The following is a 20,775-nucleotide window of genomic DNA, read 5'->3' as shown; positions in this document are numbered from 1 at the left end:
AGTACGGAGCGGATGCCCTGGGTTCTGGGTTTGAAGACCAGGACAGTGACACTGAACTCATCAGGGTAAGAGACAGACTTCTGAGATACGGTAGATAGTTGAATTGACAGACTTGATAAAGTGTAAACTCTCTTTCCTGCAGGGTGTTCCTGGTCCACCAGGGCCTCCAGGACCTCCTGGTCCCCCTGGACCCGGCTTGTCATCATCTGAAACAGCTGAAGGCTTCTCTCCTGGGCACACTGGACCACCTGGTCCCCCTGGCAAAGACGGGCTCCAAGGCAAACCTGGAATACCAGTAAGTTTCCCAGATGAAAAACATACAGCATTCAACTTTCAGTTACATTTTGTTACAAATATAATGGAGCTAAGTGAGACCTGCTGACCTGAAACATTTCATTTTCAATGCAAATGTTTATTCATGTAACAACACTGTATAACCTACAGACACATAATTCATTAGTCTGGGTTGTAGTACACAGTTTTAGAGCCTAATGATGTTTCAAATACTCTTTCACTGACTGCCTGGTTCTTTTACTGATTCTTTTTTGACTGGTTTATCAGTTTTCAATTTAATATTTACTTTAAAATAACAACATCCACAAAGACTTACTAAATCTCACTGGGACAGATATATTTCTTAGTTTTCTTGAAATATAATAGCGCTGAATTATCTGTGTCTTCTCGGGTAGAATGTAGCTGGAGGATTTTAAGGCTTCCATGCTGACTGAAGTTATTATTGTAATACAGACTGAAAATCACAAATCACAGATAAAAGCTGTTTGCCTTAAATTTAGAATTAAAAAGTTTAAGTACTGTAAAAATGTTGAAGCATGCTCTGTAAGAATCTCTATGTGTACTATTCAATTGCTTTAATTATATGTTAATACTTTTCCCTTCATGTTACATACTTGTGGTGTTGCTGTATTTCTGTCTTTATTATCACGGAGTATTGTCTGTTTCTCTCCTTTTCCACTGTTTAGTCTCTTATATAAGATTTTTTAATCTTATATGCTTTTATTGAGATCATTTTTCCCATTTCCATATAAAATTGACTTTAAATGATCATCTCTCCTTAAACTATACTGTACTAATTAGTATTCATGTGTGTCTTGGCCAATGACCAGCCTGTTTTTTATCCTACCTCTGTTCCCATATGTCACCCCTGTCTTTAATCATGATTGCCCTCCTTTTCTTCTCTTTCAATCTGCCCCCTCCTTATTCTTGTTGTCCATTTTCTACTCCCACCATCTCCTCCTCCTCTCCACTCTGTTCCAGATGTTTGAGGATTGGTTTAGTGGTTCTGGGTCTGAAGGCTCAGGTTTGAGTTCAGAGTTGTACTCTGGCCTTGGCTCTGGGTTCAGTTCTGGATTCAGTTCTGAGTCCAGTTTTGCCTCCGGGTCTGGGCTGGACCTCGGGTCTGCTTGGGTATCAGGCGAGGTATATTGTCCTGGTTTGCTTAGTAAACCGGCAAACAATAAAAAGGCAGAATTACAGTCAAAGGCCAGTGTACTGAGGCAACATCACTCATCTCTTGTATTTGAGGCAATCTTAGTGTTATTTGAATAAATTTAATGAACTTTTAAATAAATTCTGCTTTCCTTGTGATACCTGTGATGAAGAGCAACTCTAGCTCACTGCCCCAGTGCTCAGGCTAATGACTGTACATTATCTCCAACCATGTTGTCTTAACTGGTGGCTGGCAGCTGGCTAAACTGAAATTGTTTTTATATTACCTCGCTGGCTGAAGTGCTCTCTGTGTGTGTGTGTGTGTGTGTGTGTGTGTGTGTGTGTGTGTGTGTGTGTGTGTGTGTGTGTTTGTGGGCTATATTTCTGCTTACATATAACCTGCTTAAAACTTTACTTTCAGTTCAGGAAAGCGTCATTATTAAGTGACTGAACTGAAGGTAACTGAAAACAAACTCACCGTTATAACCTTTATTTGAACTGCCATTTTGCTTCTGTCATCCAACATGGTTAGAGAACAAATCTTCCGTTTGTACTGATCCATTTTTTCATTGTTTTGTTGCTGCTGTTCTCAGCTAATGCAACATTCCAAGGCATACATACTAGTTATTGCTACAGCAGCATATTGCTTCCACCAGGCCACAGAGGCTGCCTCACAGTACTGAAGTGTTGGACAATTTTGCTATTCTTAGAGCCTAAACGAGGCAAAATTGATTCATCTTCTGGAGATCATATAAATATTTATTTATTTTAAAATAAATGAAATCCAGCCATCACTTTACAAGGTCTCTCATGGATCAGAGTTTTGGTCAAGTAGAGATCTTGACCTGACAGTATTCATTAATTCTCTTGTGTCATGAATATGTTCACCAAATTTGATGTATTGAACAATGTTTTTACAGCCAATACTTCAGTCTGCTTTGGAATTTAGTGTTTTACTGAATACCTTTGAGGCCTCTGGTACACTATGTTGTCAATTTGTACTAAACCAATGGTACAGAAACATTGCTGTACTTTGATCCAATGCTGCTTGGTTAAAGGAATACACTGAATGTTTAATAATGGCGTGACAACTTTCCTGTTGTGATAAGAAAACTACAAAATCATCCATGCTTCACCTGCCTGTTGGTTGCTGACTTCACTGCTTCATGCTACATTTTAGCTGAAAGACAGTCAACACACGGTAAAGTCTCAATCTTAAGAATAAGTAGCCAAATGGGTCAAATGCAGCCAAATCTTGCATGGAAGTTGGAAACTTTTATGAAGCATTTATAGTTAGTCTTCTTTGACAGTAAGGCTAGTCACTCAGTTCCTCTGTCGCTCAGTACTGTCTATGCTAAAGTGTTGGCATGAAGCACTTAAGCCAATTGACACAGAACAATGTTGGCATGTATGATTTCATCACTGTGACAAGGAAGTTGGATATTCCTTTAAACCTACTGTCACCTTTGGATTTGGCTTGGCCCCTTATTGGAATGGCTAAAGGGTCAACAAACAGCTTAGCATCATATTGCTATATTTCCATACTAGCATTTTTCCTGTGACTTATCACTGAACTGCTTGTGTCTCTGTATTTGTTTGTTAAGGGTCCAGCAGGAGAAGATGGGGCTCCAGGTTTACCAGGAGCTGAAGGAGAGAAGGTAGGATCATCAAGATAGACTGAGTCCTGGTAGCTCAGTATCACAGTCTCCAGTGTACACATACACTGTCCCCTTTTTGTTTCCTGTGATTCAGTACAGAGGGGGATGATCCTGTAATGAAGAAAAATAAGTGAAACTATTCCTATTCCTCATTTTATCAGACAGTCTTTAAATCAGTGGTTCTCAAAGTGGGGTCCAGGGACCTCCAGGCATCCTTGAGGGGGTTCCAGGAGGTCCCCAGCAAAAAGAGGAGTAATTTATTTTCACTCTAATTCCATCCATAAGTAACACAATGAAAGAATGTATGACTATTGTGGTCATGGGTTTCATATACTTTCTGTAAATAAACATCTAAATGCAAAAATTGTAGTAGATGGGGGACCCTGGGACAAAATCTTATCAAATGGGAGTCCATGGTCTAATTTTTGTCAGTTTAGGGGTCCTTGATGTGAAAAAGTTTGAGAACCACTGTATGAAATGATCCCATTTGTGTCCCTCTGGGTTATGAAGTGCATCTGCCAAATGAGCATGCTTACAAGATTATCTAATGATGTACAGAAGTCCTTAACTTTTAAGATTCTGATTACAAGTGGTTACATTTTATCTCATGAACACATCCAACTTACTTTGATGTCCATGTTCCACCATGTATGGACTACCTCAATTATACTGATATTATGTTTTCTCATTTTCCACATAAGGAAGTAAGTTTCATAAAATGCTTACGGCAGAAGTAATCCTTCTTTCTCTCTTCTTTCATTACATCTTTAGGGTGATCAAGGGTTACCTGGGTCACCTGGACCAAAGGTAATTTATCCTCGATATCATACAGTATTGCAAAAATCTACTGCACATCGTGTACAAGTGTATAATTCTATTTTCCCCCAAAATCCACATATTTCCTGTTGTTTGTCAGTTTAGAATAAGGGCAAATGAATGTTAGTGAGGCAGGTAATAGGTGCTTTCCGTTTCTCTTTATCTCTGCAGGGCGAATGTGGAGGTGAGGGCCTAGGAGGGCCTCAAGGGCCGCAAGGGCCCAGCGGTCCACAGGGAAGGAGAGGCCCATCAGGTCCACCTGGACCCCCTGGGCCCCCCGGACCTCCAGGAACCAAATTCTTTGTAGAGGTGACCACATTTCATTCAATTACATCACCCTCATCATGTCACCAAGGTTTCAGTTTGATGTGTAACATCTAACTGTTGTTTTCAGGATATGGAGGGATCTGGCAAGAGTGATGCGCTCATTAGAGGTGGAGTCAGAGGTCCACAGGTCAGTGTGAGAGTGTACATGTTTATGTGTGCACTGTTTTTACTTATTTACTGCTTCATATACAGATTCATTAGATTTTCTGTTTTTGTTTTTTCTAGGGTCCCCTTGGCCTACCTGGCCCACAAGGCCCTAAGGTAATCTATTTATGTGTATTTTTTAAATGTATGCATAATGCCTGCAGAAGTTACCTAGTATTTTGTTTTTAACAGCTGATGATAATGTACTTATGCTACCTCTGTGAGGACTGTGTCCTTGCATATATACTGTACTTCTTTATTGTTCCTGGTTGCTGATTGGTTGAAGATCTCTGTCATGTCTTCTGTAGGGTGAGGATGGAGCCACAGGTGCTCCAGGGCTCTCTGTCAAGGTAAGACTATATACTATATAAATTTTTTTCATACAGTGTATGATCTTTACTCTTATTTACTGGTCAGTAGATGTTAAAGTACAGAGATAAAGTGAGGGATGTCTTTGAAAAGTATCTCTCATCATTTATTAAAGATTTAAGTCCTGTAATCTGGTATATAGATTTAAATGTTACCAAGAAATGAAATACGTCTTATGTATGCAACTCCAGTAAAGTCCACACAACGTCTGTATTACTTGTCTGTGTTGTGTGTTTGCAGGGTGAACCAGGGGACCCAGGACCAGAGGGTCTTCAGGGTCCTGCTGGATTACCAGGTGCAAGGGTAAGTAACTAGCAGGTATTTACACAAAAAATGTCCCAGTGTTAATAATGGTTGCCGACTAATTTCCTCACTCAGAGTTGACATGGCTCTATAAAACGTTGGCAAAGTCAAATTAAAATCAAGTGATGGTTGATTTTGGTGATTGTAGCCTACCCATATTTAAAATGACAATTTTTCTGTAATGTGAATGTAATTTCACTATTACATTCAATGGCTTTGGCATACTTACAAAACAGTATGAAAGGCATTTGATGACTGTTCCTGTTCATTTTAGCATTAAATTGGGTAATTATAAGCATCTAAGCATCGTCACAATCAATGTTGAGCAGTAATGTGATTACAATTCTAGTAACATAAGTAGCATAGAGTTTACAGTTTCATATTCTGTAATTATTTGACATGTTACTAACCACAATAATGCTCTACTCTCATATTTTGGGAATAAGGTTGTTTGCTGTCCTACCAAAAGTTAGCAAGATAAGACAATTGTTTAGTTTCAACTCTCCGCATTGCATCTATAGTTACAGTACCAGTCAAAAGTTTTGACACACCCTCTCATTCTCTTGAATGAAAAAGTGTGTCCAAACATTTGACTGATACTGTAAATGAGATGTCCAGGGTGTGGTTAACCTAATGTTAGCTTAGCACAAAAACTAGAGGTAAACAGCTGGCCTCCATCAAATAAGGAAAAGGCATTCCTTTCAAGGGGGGTCAATGGGTTCAAGTTATCACTTACTGTGATGTGCTGAAGTGTTTCTTAAGATAATAGTTACCTACAACTTCTTGAATTTAGCTAGGGTGCCATTAGATAGCTATTATCTAAGTTAGCTAGTTAAGTAATCCCCAGAGGCTAGTTTGGTAGCTAGAAGCTAGTTTGCACCAAGTGATGTAAAAATAAACTAAACAATATCCCAGTAAGTCATTCATTTGTTTGTTTTTTAATGAGGAATGTTTGAATAAGTACATTTTTGTATGGTTCTTCTTAAGAAATATAGGTTACAGCACTAATCTGGCTATATAAACTGTTTGAATTTCCCTGAGTGTGATACTAACTAATAACTCCTCAATCACCCTTCACCAGTGCATCAATGACCGTTTATTTCTATTTATGAACAGGGAGTCAAAGGAGAAAAAGGCAGTGAAGGAACTAAGGTAGGTTTGCTGAACAAAGTACGATTTTGATACATTTTGATATTGTTAACTGCCCTGATAACACCTTGTCTTCATTATATCTTGCTGTTCAAACCCTTTATTTACAGATTCATTTCAATAAATGATTAATATTGACTATTTTGTGTCCTGCAGGGTGAACGTGGCGTTGATGGACTCAGTGTCCCAGGACCACCTGGACCTCCTGGACCTCCTGGACCCACCATTAATCTACAAGATGTATGCACTCCTACACGCACAATGACATTTAATAATTTAACTTAGTCTGAGGCATTCTTCATATTTACTGGCCATTTCTTTCTTAATTAAATTAAACCAGATGCCATAGCTCTGATTTTATTGCTGTTCTAACGTGCCACAACCCTTTCCAAGCCCTATTTAGTGACTTTTACAAATTTTTAAATATGAAAAATATGCTTAAAGTACCCAAATATATGCTTAACATTGTATGTTCTATCTCCAGCTGCTCCTCAATGATACAGATGGTATCTTCAACTTCACAGGGATCAGGGGACCACCAGGACCCATGGTGCGTAGCAGTGAGCTATTAATGCAAAGTTAAAATGTTTTTTAAGAAATTTTCAAAATGAAAGCAGGCAATTTGGCAGTAAATAACAAGGATAGAAGGAAGGTGATGAATGTTTTATCATTACTCACATTCGTGACATTAACAGCACACAAAGTAACATCCACTAGATTAAGATTTGAACTTCAATACAAGGAGCCTTTTACTGAAGTTTAACCTGCAATATAGCTCATATAACTCAGGATTTGTGCTGTTGAATCCTCTCCTCTTTCTCATTCACATTCTTCACTGCAGCATTATCATTACATTTGTGAATTGGCTGCAGTTTTGTTTAATGATGTTGTGTAAGAGCATGTGGTTTTTGGCTTTGTCAGAAAAGATCATTAACCCAGCCCCACTGCTTTTGCTTGTATGTGTGCGCATGTATATCCATGCATGTGTGTGTATGAATGTGTGTGTTTGTCTGCGTGTTGCAGGGCCCTGAAGGCTTGCCTGGCAGAGCTGGATTTCCTGTAAGAGCATTTTACAACACCACCTTGTGCTGAGCATGTGTATCTGTTGACATATGTACATGAGTATTGTGCATGTTATGAACAAAGATGCAACAGTTATTTGAAAGCAATGTAACACTTTTTTTCCAATTTTGCTTTTGCTGTCATTGGGCTAGACATGGTAGGTGAAGTACAGCAATGTTTCAGTCACAGACAGTGGATTTTCATTGTATGTTACTTCAATAGAATGTTTTTAGAGTCCTCTGTGAATCTGGGACCTTTGAAAGTCCTAATAATGCTAGAATTTACAAAGACCCATGGCCATGCTATCATTCGCTAAAACTAAAACTTCCAGCTCTGCCTTACTATCCTTTCTTCGCTCCCCAGGGCCCCAGAGGACCAAAGGGAGACACAGGCCCTCCAGGTATCCATGGGCCAGCAGGGCATAAGGTGAGAAGACAGAACTGCGCAGCAGAGTGTGCATTAGAATGAATTAATATCATGTAACCTCTATAGACATTTTATTTAACAGCCCTAACCTGTAACAGTTGAGATAAAGAGACACACTGTACATGCAGGAAAATATCACAATCACTCCAGGAACACATATTTAAAAATGTTAAATCTATACACTTTAGACTGTAGAGTATGTTACTAATCAGAGCTAAAAACATTAAAGTTGCAGATGTTTAATTTCTATTTCTTTGTGCTACCAGGGAGAGAAGGGTGAGCCAGGGGTGACCATTGCTGCTGATGGATCCATCTTATCAGCACCGAGAGGCCCTCAGGGGCCCAAAGGCATCAAGGTAACAGACAAGTGACCCTTCACCCCCTTCGTGACTCTCTAGTACCTTACCCACTAACTGATGCTTAGTCATACTGCAGTAGTTGAAGTCATTAATATATTGTGACAAAGTACTACAAATCTAACTTACTGTAACTGCAAGTCTGTAGCCTAATTGAAGACTGACAGTGACCAAATCAACAATGAGGCGAAAATTAGAATTATCCATCTGTAATTCTGGAGAAGGAAGAATTTATAACTCACAGCCACAAAAAACATATTTACTATTGCCATTAACTTGAATCTCCTAATACCTCATTCTGTTATTTTCTCATCTTACATTTTGCTCTGTGTGGTATTTTGACAGGGTGACCGTGGGTTCCCTGGACATGCTGGACTTATGGTGAGTTCATAATAAATAGAACATTAATATCCAAACTTTATATAATCTGAATCGTATCCCTTTGTTAAGAAAAGCTATACACAAATCTATTAATCTTTTTTGTTGTTAAATACTTGAAAAAATACATTGTATTGATATGTACAGTACATTAATGTGTGTTTGTTTATTTCAGGGTCCAATGGGACCTTCTGGACAAAAAGGAGAATATGGCTTCCCTGGTCGCCCGGTGAGTATCATGTAATTGTTTGTGTGTTTGTCAGGAAAATTAACACTCCCATTCCTCAGTGAGAACGTACTGAGGCACTGGTATATAAGTATATTTGTCAGAGCCAAGAAAAATAAATATTCATTCATTTCTATCTAATTTTGTCTATCTATTCATTTACTAATTGGTTTTAAAGTAACTTGTCCCTCGGGACACTTCTCTAATTAAGGATGTGGCTGGCTTGTTGGCTTGGCTACTCAAACAAGTACAAATGCTGATGCTTTTCATTTTCTTTTGGCAGGGACGACCTGGTATGCCTGGGAGGAAAGGGGACAAGGGAGATTCTATTGGCCTGCCGGTAAGAGGAACCACACAAGACAGGAAAGCTGTTTAGGCCACAATCAATATGTATTATATGAATGTATTAGACCATGTAAATCACAGGTAAATACTCCTGTGATGATGTCAAAAATGACCCAAAAACTTAACAAGTTCAGTTAACGTATGTACCCCTTCCCATCACTCTGAAACTGTATGTACACATGTATCTAAGTATATCTTGCATGTAGTTTACTCTGTCTTGATTGAGATGGGGCACTATACACTACTATACACTGGGCCCATGCCTTTAATGTGCATCATACTCTTTCTCTGTATAAGTCTGTCTCTCTCATTCTCAGGGACCTCCAGGTCCACCAGGTCCACCTGGACTTCCAGGAAGAATTCTTGGACTGAATGGAGTAAGTATTAATCTGTGGCTTTCTGGTAGATTTCTCAGATTTTTCATTTTCAGTTGGTGGACAGGAATGATGATGATGATGACCAGCCAATACTTCACATTACAACACTTCAATGTCTTGTTTTACAGGGATACGTTAAGCAAGCAGACACTGTACTGATAGTTAAACCCAATTTCACATTCTAGTCGAACTGACTCATTTTAGAATCAGATCCAATTTCTGCCAGATTAGTTGCAGTTTCATGTGATGTTTGAGGTCATGACACTTGATTAATTGCCTGAACCATCAACAATCTGGCTGTCAGAGGATTAGTTGTATTTTTGGCAGTTCAGAAACTTTGGTCGGCTGTTCGCAGTTTGAGCAGTACCACAGTCCAATTTCCCACATGGCTTCTGTCAGCAGATGCGTTTTAAACTTTTTCACTTCATAATTTCCATTTATAGTAGAATTGCACAAATTAAAGCTGCCTTTCTGTCTTTTTGTCATCGTTGATGAGGGTGCACTTATCTTGTTTTAATAAACTTTATTGGAATTATCACTGAAGAAAATCGACTTTGGGTTCAAGGCTGGTGTTTTGTGTCAGCATCACATCATGGCCGGTTAATTGATCTGTACAGTGTGAGCATAAAAGTCCCTGTGCCGAAAGGCCAATTATAATGTGTTCACATAACACACAAGACTAATAAAAACACAGTGTCTGCCCTGTTAAAAAAAAAGCTCATGAACAAGTCCATGAAAAACCATTTCCAGAGAACATATTTTCATTTATGACCTGCAATATTAAAATGGGTTTGGAATTTATAACTTTCACATCACTGAGCATTAATTATAGATATTTAAAGCTTCTATGTGTATTATTAGATTATTTCTGACTTTGGCAACTCCTAGTGGTAGTTTCAACTGAGGCAGACTGCCACCTCTCCCCAGCAGCTCATAGAATTGAAGTTAAGTTTCAATGTAAGGGTTGCCACTATCATTGAATGTTGTTTTTGACTGATTCCAAGTGATCCTTCATTTATTTGAATCATTTAGTCTGATGACGTTGCTCTTCTTTGAATCTTAAAGACAGTGTTTCCGGTGCGCCCCAGACCGCACTGCAAAAAGGGACGAGTAAGTTTGAGTTGGACCATCTTATTGGGCTGTTTCAGCTTGAAATGGGACCATCTGGTGGTTCTGTTGGTGTGTGGGTGTAGCAGCATGGCAGCTCTCTGTTCTGGGCTACAAACAGCACCCCTTACCTCCCCCCTTTTTTTCCTCCTCTTCATCTCCCTCCTCTCTCCTCACCTGACCTCTCCTCCTCTCTTTAAAAAGACTACATGTATGTGTTTCTGACCTTCTTTCACCAGGTGTTATCATTCGTTTTGGTTTGATGGTTTGCTCTACATGCAAAATGTAGTTTCTAGTTGCTATATTGTTATATACTGTATATAGATATATAACTTCAGTATTCTTGGGTGCATTTACACCCATCCGCATATTGAGTCTGATCACTCGGGACAAATGTTAATGCCAGGTGTTAAAGGGGGTCTGAGTCTGAATCCTGCTTGCCTTGTCTGTCCTTACCCTCCTCATCATCTCAGGGAAGAGGAAGCTGGGTAAACAGGGAGAAGGAAAAGTGATGGACACTGTTGATACTCATCCTTCTACTGTATGAACATCAGAGTTGGTGCCAAATCACTTTTCAATTTAATCAAATAGAAAGGAAACTATACAAAATCTATTCTCAACTATTTCTGGAAATGTTGGTAATAATAATTCAGTGATTATATTCTAAAGAAAATCTCCTTCCTTTATTGATTACATTGAAAGGGAGGTAAATTCAACTCTGATCTGCATTTCATTCAATAGATAGATGAGGTTCTTGAAATGTAAAGTCACTTCTTTTGTGGTGTTGGGTATGTGGGATCTGTTATTCATTCTGTTTGAAGTGCCTCTGGTGATGCAACAGTTTCTGCGTGGCTGAATTCCAATCAACCAAAAGACACTAAAATGACATTATAGTAGAAGTCTAACCACAGTTTGTTAGACACACTGTGGATGTGATTGGAATTTGGCTCCTATTTATTCTAATTTCACTTCTTAGGCTTTGGATGTGGTGATGGCTTCCTCCTTAAATGCATCTGAATTAGAATCTCTAAACTCTCTCCTTACTGTATGGAGTGTATTGGGGAATTTTACTCCATGTGTGCCTCCTAGATAATGTGTGTCTGTGATCCATAATCTTTAGCAGACACTATAATCATCATATTATATTGTCTTTTTCTTGTAAATGCTGTAGATTTATAGATTTGGAAAATGAAATATCTTCTCCTGATGTCTGGTGTTGCTAATGTTGATTTAATGGTTTTTATTTTTTTATTATTATTATATTTGCAGAATATGCATCCAGTGTATAATAATAATAATAATTATAAAGTTTATGTATATAGCAATTACAAAGTGCTCTACAAGGGGCAGGCATAAAAAAGAACATGGGACAAAATAAAATACCAAATACACAACATGTCCCACATATATAACGTATATAGCACATACTGTACAGCAGTGGTTCTCAAAGTGGGGTCTGGGGACATCCAGTGGTCCTTGAGGGGGCTCCATGGGGTCCCCAGCAAAAAAGGCAATAATTTATTTTCACTATAATTCCATCCATAAGTAACACAGTGACAGAACGTATGACTATTGTGGTCATGAGTTTCATACACTTTCTGTAATAAAACATCTAAAAGCAAAAATCTTATCAGATGGGGGACCCTCGGACAAAATCTCAACAAATGGGGGTCAAAGGTCTAATTTGTCTCAGTTTATTGGTCCTTGACATGAAAAAGTTTGAGAGCTACTGCTGTACAGTATATGCACAGAGACAAATACAAAGGTTATATTTTGCTCCCTTTATTTTTTTTATTTTCTTTGAAGCTATCTGCAGTATTTTATGGATAGCAATCTATGTGAAGCAATAGTTTATTCCATGGGCATAGTGTCTGCTGCCACTTTAACTTAAAGTTGTCTAGCAAAGGCATTAAAGCAGCCATTGTGAGTAACTCACTGTAAAACACACTGTACCAAGACAAAACCTTGAACAGTTTAAACTCACTGTCATTCCATTAACACAGATCTGTGTTTTTAAAGTACCTGCTCTAACCCTAATTCTTAACTTTTTGTATTTTAACTGTTACAGTGGAGAGAGGGTTGTATGTGCTGCTGTCTATAGCATGCAGCCCTTGTATTTAAGAGCTTTTTTGCAGTGCTGACAGCCATGTTTTAATGCATCTGTCTTTTTTTAAATAATAAACCATGTTTTACCCTTTGCTGGTGTTTGCCTTTAACATTTAATTCAACTTTTGTGCTCAACAGTCTGTATATGTACTGTATGTTGACTGTTTGTGAAGGAGTTCAGTTTGTGTGCATGTGTGTCCATGTGGTCACAATTGTTGTGATATATATGCTATGTTAATGGGTGTGTGTGTGTGTGTGTGTGTGTGTGTGTGTGTGTGTGTGTGTGTGTGTGTGTGTGTAGGACTCGGTAACAGGGGGAGATTCAGTTGGAGCTAAAGGAGACAAAGGAGATGCGGGAATACCTGGAGAACCAGGCACACCTGGTAAGACCTCAACAACAAAAATATCCAATTAGCTGCCATTGGCTGACTCTCTCACCTAGCAGCAGGGTCCCCACTGATCTAAACTGATTTGCTTAAAAAATCAAAAACTCATTTTATGATGGTAAATGACAACAGCCACTTCTGTCATTTATGTTGTTTCATATTTCTTCTTAGCGCCCGGGTTTCCTGATGGAGTTGTGGTGAGTACATATTTATCACACACTGTACATCTCACACCCACAGGGTCAGAGAACAGAGCAAATGCAAGGTTATCAGTTCAGTTTAAAACACAGACCAACAGCATCTGAAATTATCCAAGAGATAGGATTCATGACATGTTAATGCTGCACTAAATATAATATTTTTATACTGACACACCGAACAATCACCCAGCAGTTCCTTTAGCTCTACACAGCATTTTGTAAAGCGTCTTTCAGCTCATTGTCATCTAGTCATATCGATCACTCAAAGCACTTTACACTAAATGCCAACATTCACACACACATTCATACACTGATGGCAGAGGCTGCCATGCAAGGTGCCAACATGCTCATCAGGACCAATACATCACCTCCTATCAAAAGCATCCCACAATGTTTCTGTGCTCACCCATCCAAACACACACTCACATACTGATGACTGATTTGGGGTTCTGTATCATTAACTTTGTTTTCACCTGCAGCAGCACTCAAAAACACAACTCCTATTGAATATTCATGTTATTCAGTGTCTACTGGACATGTAAATAGGCACCTGTTTGCTAATATTTTACCACAACAACTTTACAAGGTCATAATATATCAATGTTGTGTTTACAGCTTGTTCTGCTGTCCTCAAAATCTGTTAATGCTGTTTCTCCATTTTTGATTTTGCTCACTACTTTGGAAGCCTGTTCTTTTGATCACTTATGGAACTTTTTTAGATAATTCAAGGTGCTGTTACACTACTGAACACACTGTATGACTTTATTTAAATCTCCTTTACTTGCTAACTCCTAATGGGACAGACTTTGTCACAGACAAAAAGGTACAGTATATAGTTTGAGCGAAAAATTATCCAATAGGTTACTCAGTATTGACAATGAAATAAGCATCTGGCCACGTGTAAACTTTGCTTACTTGACACTGTGGTTGATTGTATGTTTGTCTCTTTTTGTGGATCTTTCAGGGTGCTAAAGGTGATCAGGGAAACAAAGGTGAGAAGGGAGAAAAGGGTGACTCAGGCCTTCCTGGTCCTCCAGGACTGCCAGGGAGATCAGGACTTGTGGTGAGTTCTGATTTTCATAAACAACATCCTGTCAATACTTTTCCAATCTCAGTCCTGGATTTGAGTTTTTGATACATAATTACTCAATATTTGAAATGATGAATTATAAGAGCAAGAGGAAGGCATTAATGCTGCTAATGACAGCAGGACCGCAACTCTGCTAATGTTGTTGAATATCTTTGTACCAGACAGTAAAATGTTCTGCTTAAATGAAATATGACTTTGACGATGCAGTGGGGAATTACTTACTGTATGTGTTCCTGTAGGGTCCAAAAGGTGAATCCATTGTGGGTCCTCCAGGTCCTATTGGTTCTCCTGGCCAGCCTGGACCCTCTGGGTTCGGACGCCCTGGTCCCCGAGGGCCACCTGGCCCTGCTGGACCCCCAGGACCTGCACCTGCATATGGATCAGGTATGTGTGTATGAATGAATGAGAGACATTGAGAAATAATTTCCCTCAGCTTCTTTACAGAAAAGTTGTGGTGTAAACTCTTTACAAAAATACAGATGTAGCTGACTGGTGTTGTTGTGTTTTATGTGTTGTCATCAGTTGTCAGTATACCTGGCCCTCCTGGTCCTCCTGGTGCCCCAGGTTCTCCAGGTTATGCCAACCCGGTAAGATTCTCATCACAAGACCTTTCCTGATTTCATGTAACTCTACTGGAAAGAAATGTATAAAGTTACCATGGACAATGAGTGGATAACATCTCAAAGTGTCATTAAGGCACACACACTGACGCTGTGGTGTGTGTTCAGGTGACCACCTATAAGACGAGCCACGCTCTGACCAGAGAGACTCATCGTGCTGCAGAGGGAACCCTGGCGTACGTGTCTGAGGGTGAAGGAGAGCTTTACATCAGAACACACAATGGTTGGCGCAAGATTCAGGTGTGTATTGCATGTATTCGTTTGGTTTGACGCATAGACTTACATTTTTACAGTCCCTCTGATTATCATGTCATTTATTAACAACATACAAACAATCTTTACATCTTTACGTATGTATGTACATCTGCAAAAGGGGATCGTTAAATGTGATTTCAGTTGGACTTTCATCAGATTGTGTATTATGGATGTATGATTATGTGTTTGTGTGTCTTTCTTTCAGCTTGGAGAGTTAATCCTTCATGGACCATCAACCTCAGCAGCATCTCAGTCCCTCAGCAGACCTGGAGAATGGAGCAGACCACACAGGAGCCACAGCCAGGTTCACAAACACAAACACACACACACACACATACGTACATGTACACACAGATGAGCCACAGCAGGAAACAGTGATTAACACATGATATTAAATCTGATAAGACCAGATCTTTGCAAATGCCTTTTAACATATTAGATTTAAAATCCCTCCACTGAAGTAACATACTAATTGATAGATTTGTTGCACAGGAGCTACAGGAGGGCAGTAGAGGATATCAGCCCAGCTATAACGTGCTGCCACAGAGCTTCAACGCTGTTCCTGGGGTGAGTGTAATAAACACATGTCCACACACATACATCATAAACTCTGTGCCAGTCCCAGTTACCCAAAACTACTTTGCTCAAGTCATCTCTGTGTTCTTTCTCTTTTGTAGCTCCATATCGTAGCTCTGAACACCCCGCTGAAAGGAGATATGCGAGGCATCCGTGGGGCAGACTTCCAGTGCTACCAGCAGGCTCGCGCCATGGGGCTAACAACCACCTACAGGGCTTTCCTGTCCTCACACCTCCAGGACCTGGCAACCATCGTGAGGAAGTCGGACCGCACTGACATGCCCGTGGTTAATCTTAGGGTGAGGAGATACCTGGAAATCCTGATGAGTTACTGATGACATCTTCTTTTGAGTTAATTCCATCCTGTTTCATTCATCTCTCATCTCCTCTCAGGGTGAGGTGTTGTTCAGTAGCTGGATGTCCATCTTCTCTGGGAACGGAGGCATGTTTAACCCGTCCACACCTATCTACTCTTTCGATGGACGCAACGTGATGACTGAATCAGCTTGGTGAGTGTGTTTTTGTGTGCTTGTAGTGCAAAAAAGGTGTTTGTGTGGAGGGAAATGGAGGCCAATCATCCAAACTGATCCTCAGAGTTATTTCAGTGTCACATTAGCAGTAAGTTGTTAAAACCTTGATGTGAATGTCCTGATTGAACAGCTTCATTGCAGACAGGCCAAGTCCCATTTTCCTAAAACCCCTTTCAGACCAAATAGCAACACCCTCAGCAGCTGTCCTTGATACTTATCATATTTTTCATGTTCACATAGCCAACAAAAGTCACTGAGAGGCTTTCATTGGCACTAGCTGATACAGTATATAACTATATTAATTAATATGGCAAGAGAAATCAGGCAGCATACCACAGTCAGGGTTTCTGCAGGGTTCACCAAGTTGAAATTGAGGCTTTTTAATACTGCATAGAATTTACCTGTTTCACCAGCATACCAGCTAAAGTATGAAAGTATAACAAGAAACCAGTAGGCACAATATGCTCTAAAATTATATAGATTGTTATCAATTTTTCTCAGTACTTCCCAGCAGTATATAGCTTTAATTCCTCTTAATATAATGTATTGATTTAATGCAACCTGGACCCAGATAAGCAGCAGAAATGGATGGATGGATTTACCAATGAAAAAAACCATTAACGGCCCTTTATGAGCTTCCTCAGTGGTGACAGTGTTTGCTACAGGTCTGATGGCATTGACTGAAAAATGGATCTAACAGCTTCTTGCAGCACAATCCACTGTTGCAACAATCACATTTTTATCTCATAGGTGTGTGACCCTTCTTGACAGCCTGCAATCAGATACAAAAACATTCTATAATGAACATACTCTCTATGGCAGGCAAGAGAAAAACATCCAAGGATCTGGCAATCAAAATTGATTAAGTGATCATCAATGCAATACCATAGCCTCAAATACAAACGGCAGCGACCATGAATAGATTGGCTCAATGCCAGTTCCTGTAAACAGTAGTGTATATCCATCAATTATCTAAGCACAAAGGTTGCAGGGTTTCCCAGTATGTATTAGTTCAAAGGCAGCGTCAAAGGCAGTCTGACCTGCCAGAGTAACCTGATAAGGGACAAAGATTTGCTCTCAGGCCCCCCATAACCCCTCCACCACCTACCAATATCTGCACATTGTGTCTGTACCCTGGTGCCTCCTGATTCCCATAATAGTCCCCACTCCTGTACTGAAGTGATACTTAATATGTGCTAAATTGAGGTGATTTGATTAAACACAACCGTATTTAGGAACAAGCACCATCTTTGTTCAATGTAAATTCTTATTCAAGCTCTTCAGACTAGATTTTGAGGCAGGGCTTCTCTATAAGACACAACCAGACCTGCCTTAGTTGATATTGTACGTTTGTGATTTTCAAATGAGTTTGCAATAAATCAGATTGTGGTCACCCGTGTCAGTCACCCACTTTGCCTGGTTAGTAATACAGCCGTACCTGCACCCAAAGGAAAAACCCTTCTGCTAGTGAGCCACTGTTCCTGTCTTTATTTGTGACAAAAAATATCATCGCCCTGCCTTCCATCCTTCCTTCCCTAGACTAATATAGTGTAGAAGAAGCCAATGTAACCTCCACTCACTTTGCAATATCTCTCATCAACTCTGCCTTTGTGTGTGTGTCTCCTTCCTCCCAGGCCAGAGAAGATGGTATGGCACGGCTCCAGTCCCGTAGGAATCCGTCTGACCACTAACTACTGCGAGGCGTGGAGGACGGGTGACATGGCGGTGACGGGCCAGGCTGCGCTGCTGCAGACAGGACGCCTGTTAGGACAACACACCCGCTCCTGCTCCAACCACTACATAGTGCTGTGTATAGAGAACACATACGTTGGGAACACACATGAAAGGAGGACCTGAGTAGACAGAGGAAACACAAACACACACACACACACACACACACACATAAACACACATGCAGGCAGGTTGACAGTGCAGAGCAGAATGTGATACAGTGCACATGAATGGGAACACACACAGGCACATACACACATTATGATCATCATCACCATTTGCATAGAAATTACAAGTACACAGACTTTTGTTCACACATGCAAACACGCAGATAAACTCACATGTTAACATGCAGAAGCAAGCTCCTACACGAACGTAACACACATCAAGACACACACACGTTGTTCAATTTAATCTTTATTTCACACCTGAACCCATAATGTTGCCACGCATCCGTCCAAGTTTAGATTTCAATTATTTATATTCAGCACACATCTAACAGTGCATCTTATAGTTCACAGCGGGTCATCACACAGGACAGGTTACACTATTTGTTGTTTTGGGATATCAGGCACTGACACAAACTGATCTGAATAGAAATGATGATGGCATGAAGGCACATACTAGTGCTACAAATTCAAATTCACGTCATAGTTTCATATGTTTGGGTGTGTTTTTCAGTTCCAGGCAGCCATTGGTTTCCATCCATCTCCCTACAGTACAAAAATGTATGTAATATTTTTCGTCGGTGTTGTTACTGTTGCATGGTAATGGAGTTTTATGCAATTTCAAAATGCATTACCTCACAACAATAATATCATTTTGACAAAAACATTTGTTTCATACTGTACAGAAATGAAGGTAAACCAATGGATCACATTACTAGAACTGATTCATTTAATATCTTTTTTTTAATGGAGGAATAAAGGTAAAAATGCTCCATGTACAAAATTTTACATGCCATGACAGTGTTGTAGTTTAGACAAAAGCTGTTTCTTAAAAAGAGAAGAAACATTTACACCGCAGATTGTGACTGAGTTTTCAGGTTATGATAGAAATAAGATAATCAGGTATGAGTAACTTAGAATTATGATTTCTCTTTAAAGGATAAGGCTGCAATATTCAGCATTTTTGTTATTGTCATCAAATCCCCTGAGAAAACTAAAACTAACTGTCTCTAAAGACTTTCCAACTTACCCACTCTGTGTGTGGCTCTCAGCCCCAAGCCCATTGATTGCTAATGAAGATGTAAATCTTTTAAAATGAGTCATAAATATATACTTTTTTTTAAAGCTGAGTTATTCCTTAAAACTGCTGGGCACTGTAGTTTTTTAGCAAATGCTACTCAAACAGGAGGAAATAGTGCATTTGTGACTATTTTCAGTAGCGGATTAATACACATTTGGTGCTTTAGTGAGTATTTGTGGCAGCAGGACGGTGTGTGTGTGTGTGATTGAGACAGTGTGTGTTCATGGTAATGAAGTAACATGTCAGCCAGTGCAACAATGTGGCTCATTAATGTGTTTTTAAAAGTTTTTGAACAACATTGGATCTCTACAGCACAGAAGAATAAGCTATATCAGGCTTTGACACACACACGTTAGTAGGGTCTGATTATTGTTGGTTTTGGTCTTTTCATGGGATTCATCGACAATAAAAAAAATACAGAATATCAGCAGACCCGTCCTTTAAGCGAGCAGAATGTAAACCATTCGGTAAACATACTGTTACTGTATACACACATAATGAGGTATTTCATCTAACAGACTATTTTAAGTGACTGTTATCCTCTAATGTTAGACATCAGTGTCCAGTTCTCCTTTCAAATATAAATACACTGCATGTCCATGACTTCCTAGAGATAGATATTGAAGAGACTGAAGAGATCAAATGTAGGAGTACTTAGATAATATTGAAGTTTCAATTCTTAATTGCAGAATGGCGCCCCCTGCCGAAAACTTGTAGACTCACAACCAGGTTTGTTTATCACAAATCATTTGTACAAATTCAAATCTATTTCAGGATATTATAGCAACATAGTTTTTTCTGCTGAACTGAAGTCCCGCTGCTTGCAATAAAGTGACCTGAACATTAACATCATGTGCTTTAGCATTAGTATTAGAGTTGAAATCAATGTGTGATTTTCATTAATTTATACTGTAGCAGGACATAGTTGGAAAATCTAGTGAGTTCACTTTCAGATTTCGATGAAGTTGGAACATGTGTACATATGTGTTGTTATTGTCCAAATGTTTTTGTTTTTTACTCTGTAGAGGTAGCTTTTGTATGATGCGCACTAAATGACTGAAGATTTTTCTCCCACCAAGTATTGATTGAGATGTAGTTCCAGCGTTGTGCCTGTAACGATGATAGACACAACATGTTTGAAGTGTTAGTTTTCCTGATGTCTGATTATGATGTTTCTGTTCAAACAAAACTTGAGCTTCTGAGGAAAAAGAACATTTGTACTGACTGACTGGTGCTCACTGAATAAATGTCTTATTTTGTTTTTGTAAAGTGTCGCCTCCTTTAGTTTTATTGTATGTTTTTACAGACTTTACAGACTGAAATCTCGCTAACAGCTACAGCGTGGTCTTCACTGTAAGAGACACACAGTCTGCAGAGTTTGTTGAACTACAAGGTCTTGTAATCAAGTGGTCAGATGTTTTTGTAGCATGAAATCTGATATTTTCTAGGATCATTAACCAATTTGGAGCTCAAACTGGTGTCTCAACAGACGTGATGTAACTCAATCTCTGATGAAGACATGCTGATTGTCCAAAAGTTAGTTG

At 39.3% G+C, this 20,775-nt stretch overlaps 1 protein-coding gene across 3 annotated transcripts in view; it reads left to right on the top strand.

Annotated features, from left to right (window-relative positions):
* col15a1b (collagen, type XV, alpha 1b) overlaps nt 1-19,259 on the top strand; it is a 53,987-nt gene extending 34,728 nt beyond the window's left edge. For 2 of the 3 annotated variants that reach the window (XM_042428362.1, XM_042428360.1), the window contains 31 exons: nt 3-65; nt 143-295; nt 3,051-3,104; nt 3,876-3,911; nt 4,092-4,229; nt 4,315-4,374; nt 4,473-4,508; nt 4,700-4,741; nt 5,001-5,063; nt 6,180-6,215; nt 6,369-6,452; nt 6,697-6,762; nt 7,236-7,271; nt 7,638-7,700; nt 7,967-8,056; nt 8,402-8,437; nt 8,610-8,663; nt 8,944-9,000; nt 9,323-9,382; nt 10,448-10,492; nt 12,897-12,978; nt 13,153-13,178; nt 14,146-14,244; nt 14,511-14,655; nt 14,794-14,858; nt 15,000-15,131; nt 15,352-15,450; nt 15,639-15,713; nt 15,824-16,021; nt 16,116-16,231; nt 17,887-19,259. In XM_042428362.1, coding sequence (XP_042284296.1) covers nt 3-65; nt 143-295; nt 3,051-3,104; nt 3,876-3,911; nt 4,092-4,229; nt 4,315-4,374; nt 4,473-4,508; nt 4,700-4,741; nt 5,001-5,063; nt 6,180-6,215; nt 6,369-6,452; nt 6,697-6,762; nt 7,236-7,271; nt 7,638-7,700; nt 7,967-8,056; nt 8,402-8,437; nt 8,610-8,663; nt 8,944-9,000; nt 9,323-9,382; nt 10,448-10,492; nt 12,897-12,978; nt 13,153-13,178; nt 14,146-14,244; nt 14,511-14,655; nt 14,794-14,858; nt 15,000-15,131; nt 15,352-15,450; nt 15,639-15,713; nt 15,824-16,021; nt 16,116-16,231; nt 17,887-18,109 — 2,532 coding nt within the window. In that variant the 3' untranslated portion in view covers nt 18,110-19,259. The remainder of the gene's footprint in view (nt 1-2; nt 66-142; nt 296-3,050; nt 3,105-3,875; nt 3,912-4,091; nt 4,230-4,314; nt 4,375-4,472; nt 4,509-4,699; nt 4,742-5,000; nt 5,064-6,179; nt 6,216-6,368; nt 6,453-6,696; nt 6,763-7,235; nt 7,272-7,637; nt 7,701-7,966; nt 8,057-8,401; nt 8,438-8,609; nt 8,664-8,943; nt 9,001-9,322; nt 9,383-10,447; nt 10,493-12,896; nt 12,979-13,152; nt 13,179-14,145; nt 14,245-14,510; nt 14,656-14,793; nt 14,859-14,999; nt 15,132-15,351; nt 15,451-15,638; nt 15,714-15,823; nt 16,022-16,115; nt 16,232-17,886) is intronic. The other variant, XM_042428361.1, reaches the window with a different exon arrangement.
* The last annotated feature ends 1,516 nt before the right edge of the window (nt 19,260-20,775 follow it).

Source organism: Thunnus maccoyii, chromosome 12 (genome assembly GCF_910596095.1).
Source record: "Thunnus maccoyii chromosome 12, fThuMac1.1, whole genome shotgun sequence".
Lineage (NCBI taxonomy): Eukaryota > Metazoa > Chordata > Actinopteri > Scombriformes > Scombridae > Thunnus > Thunnus maccoyii.
Note: the sequence above shows the minus strand (reverse complement) of the source record. Positions and strands in the feature narration are given on the sequence as shown.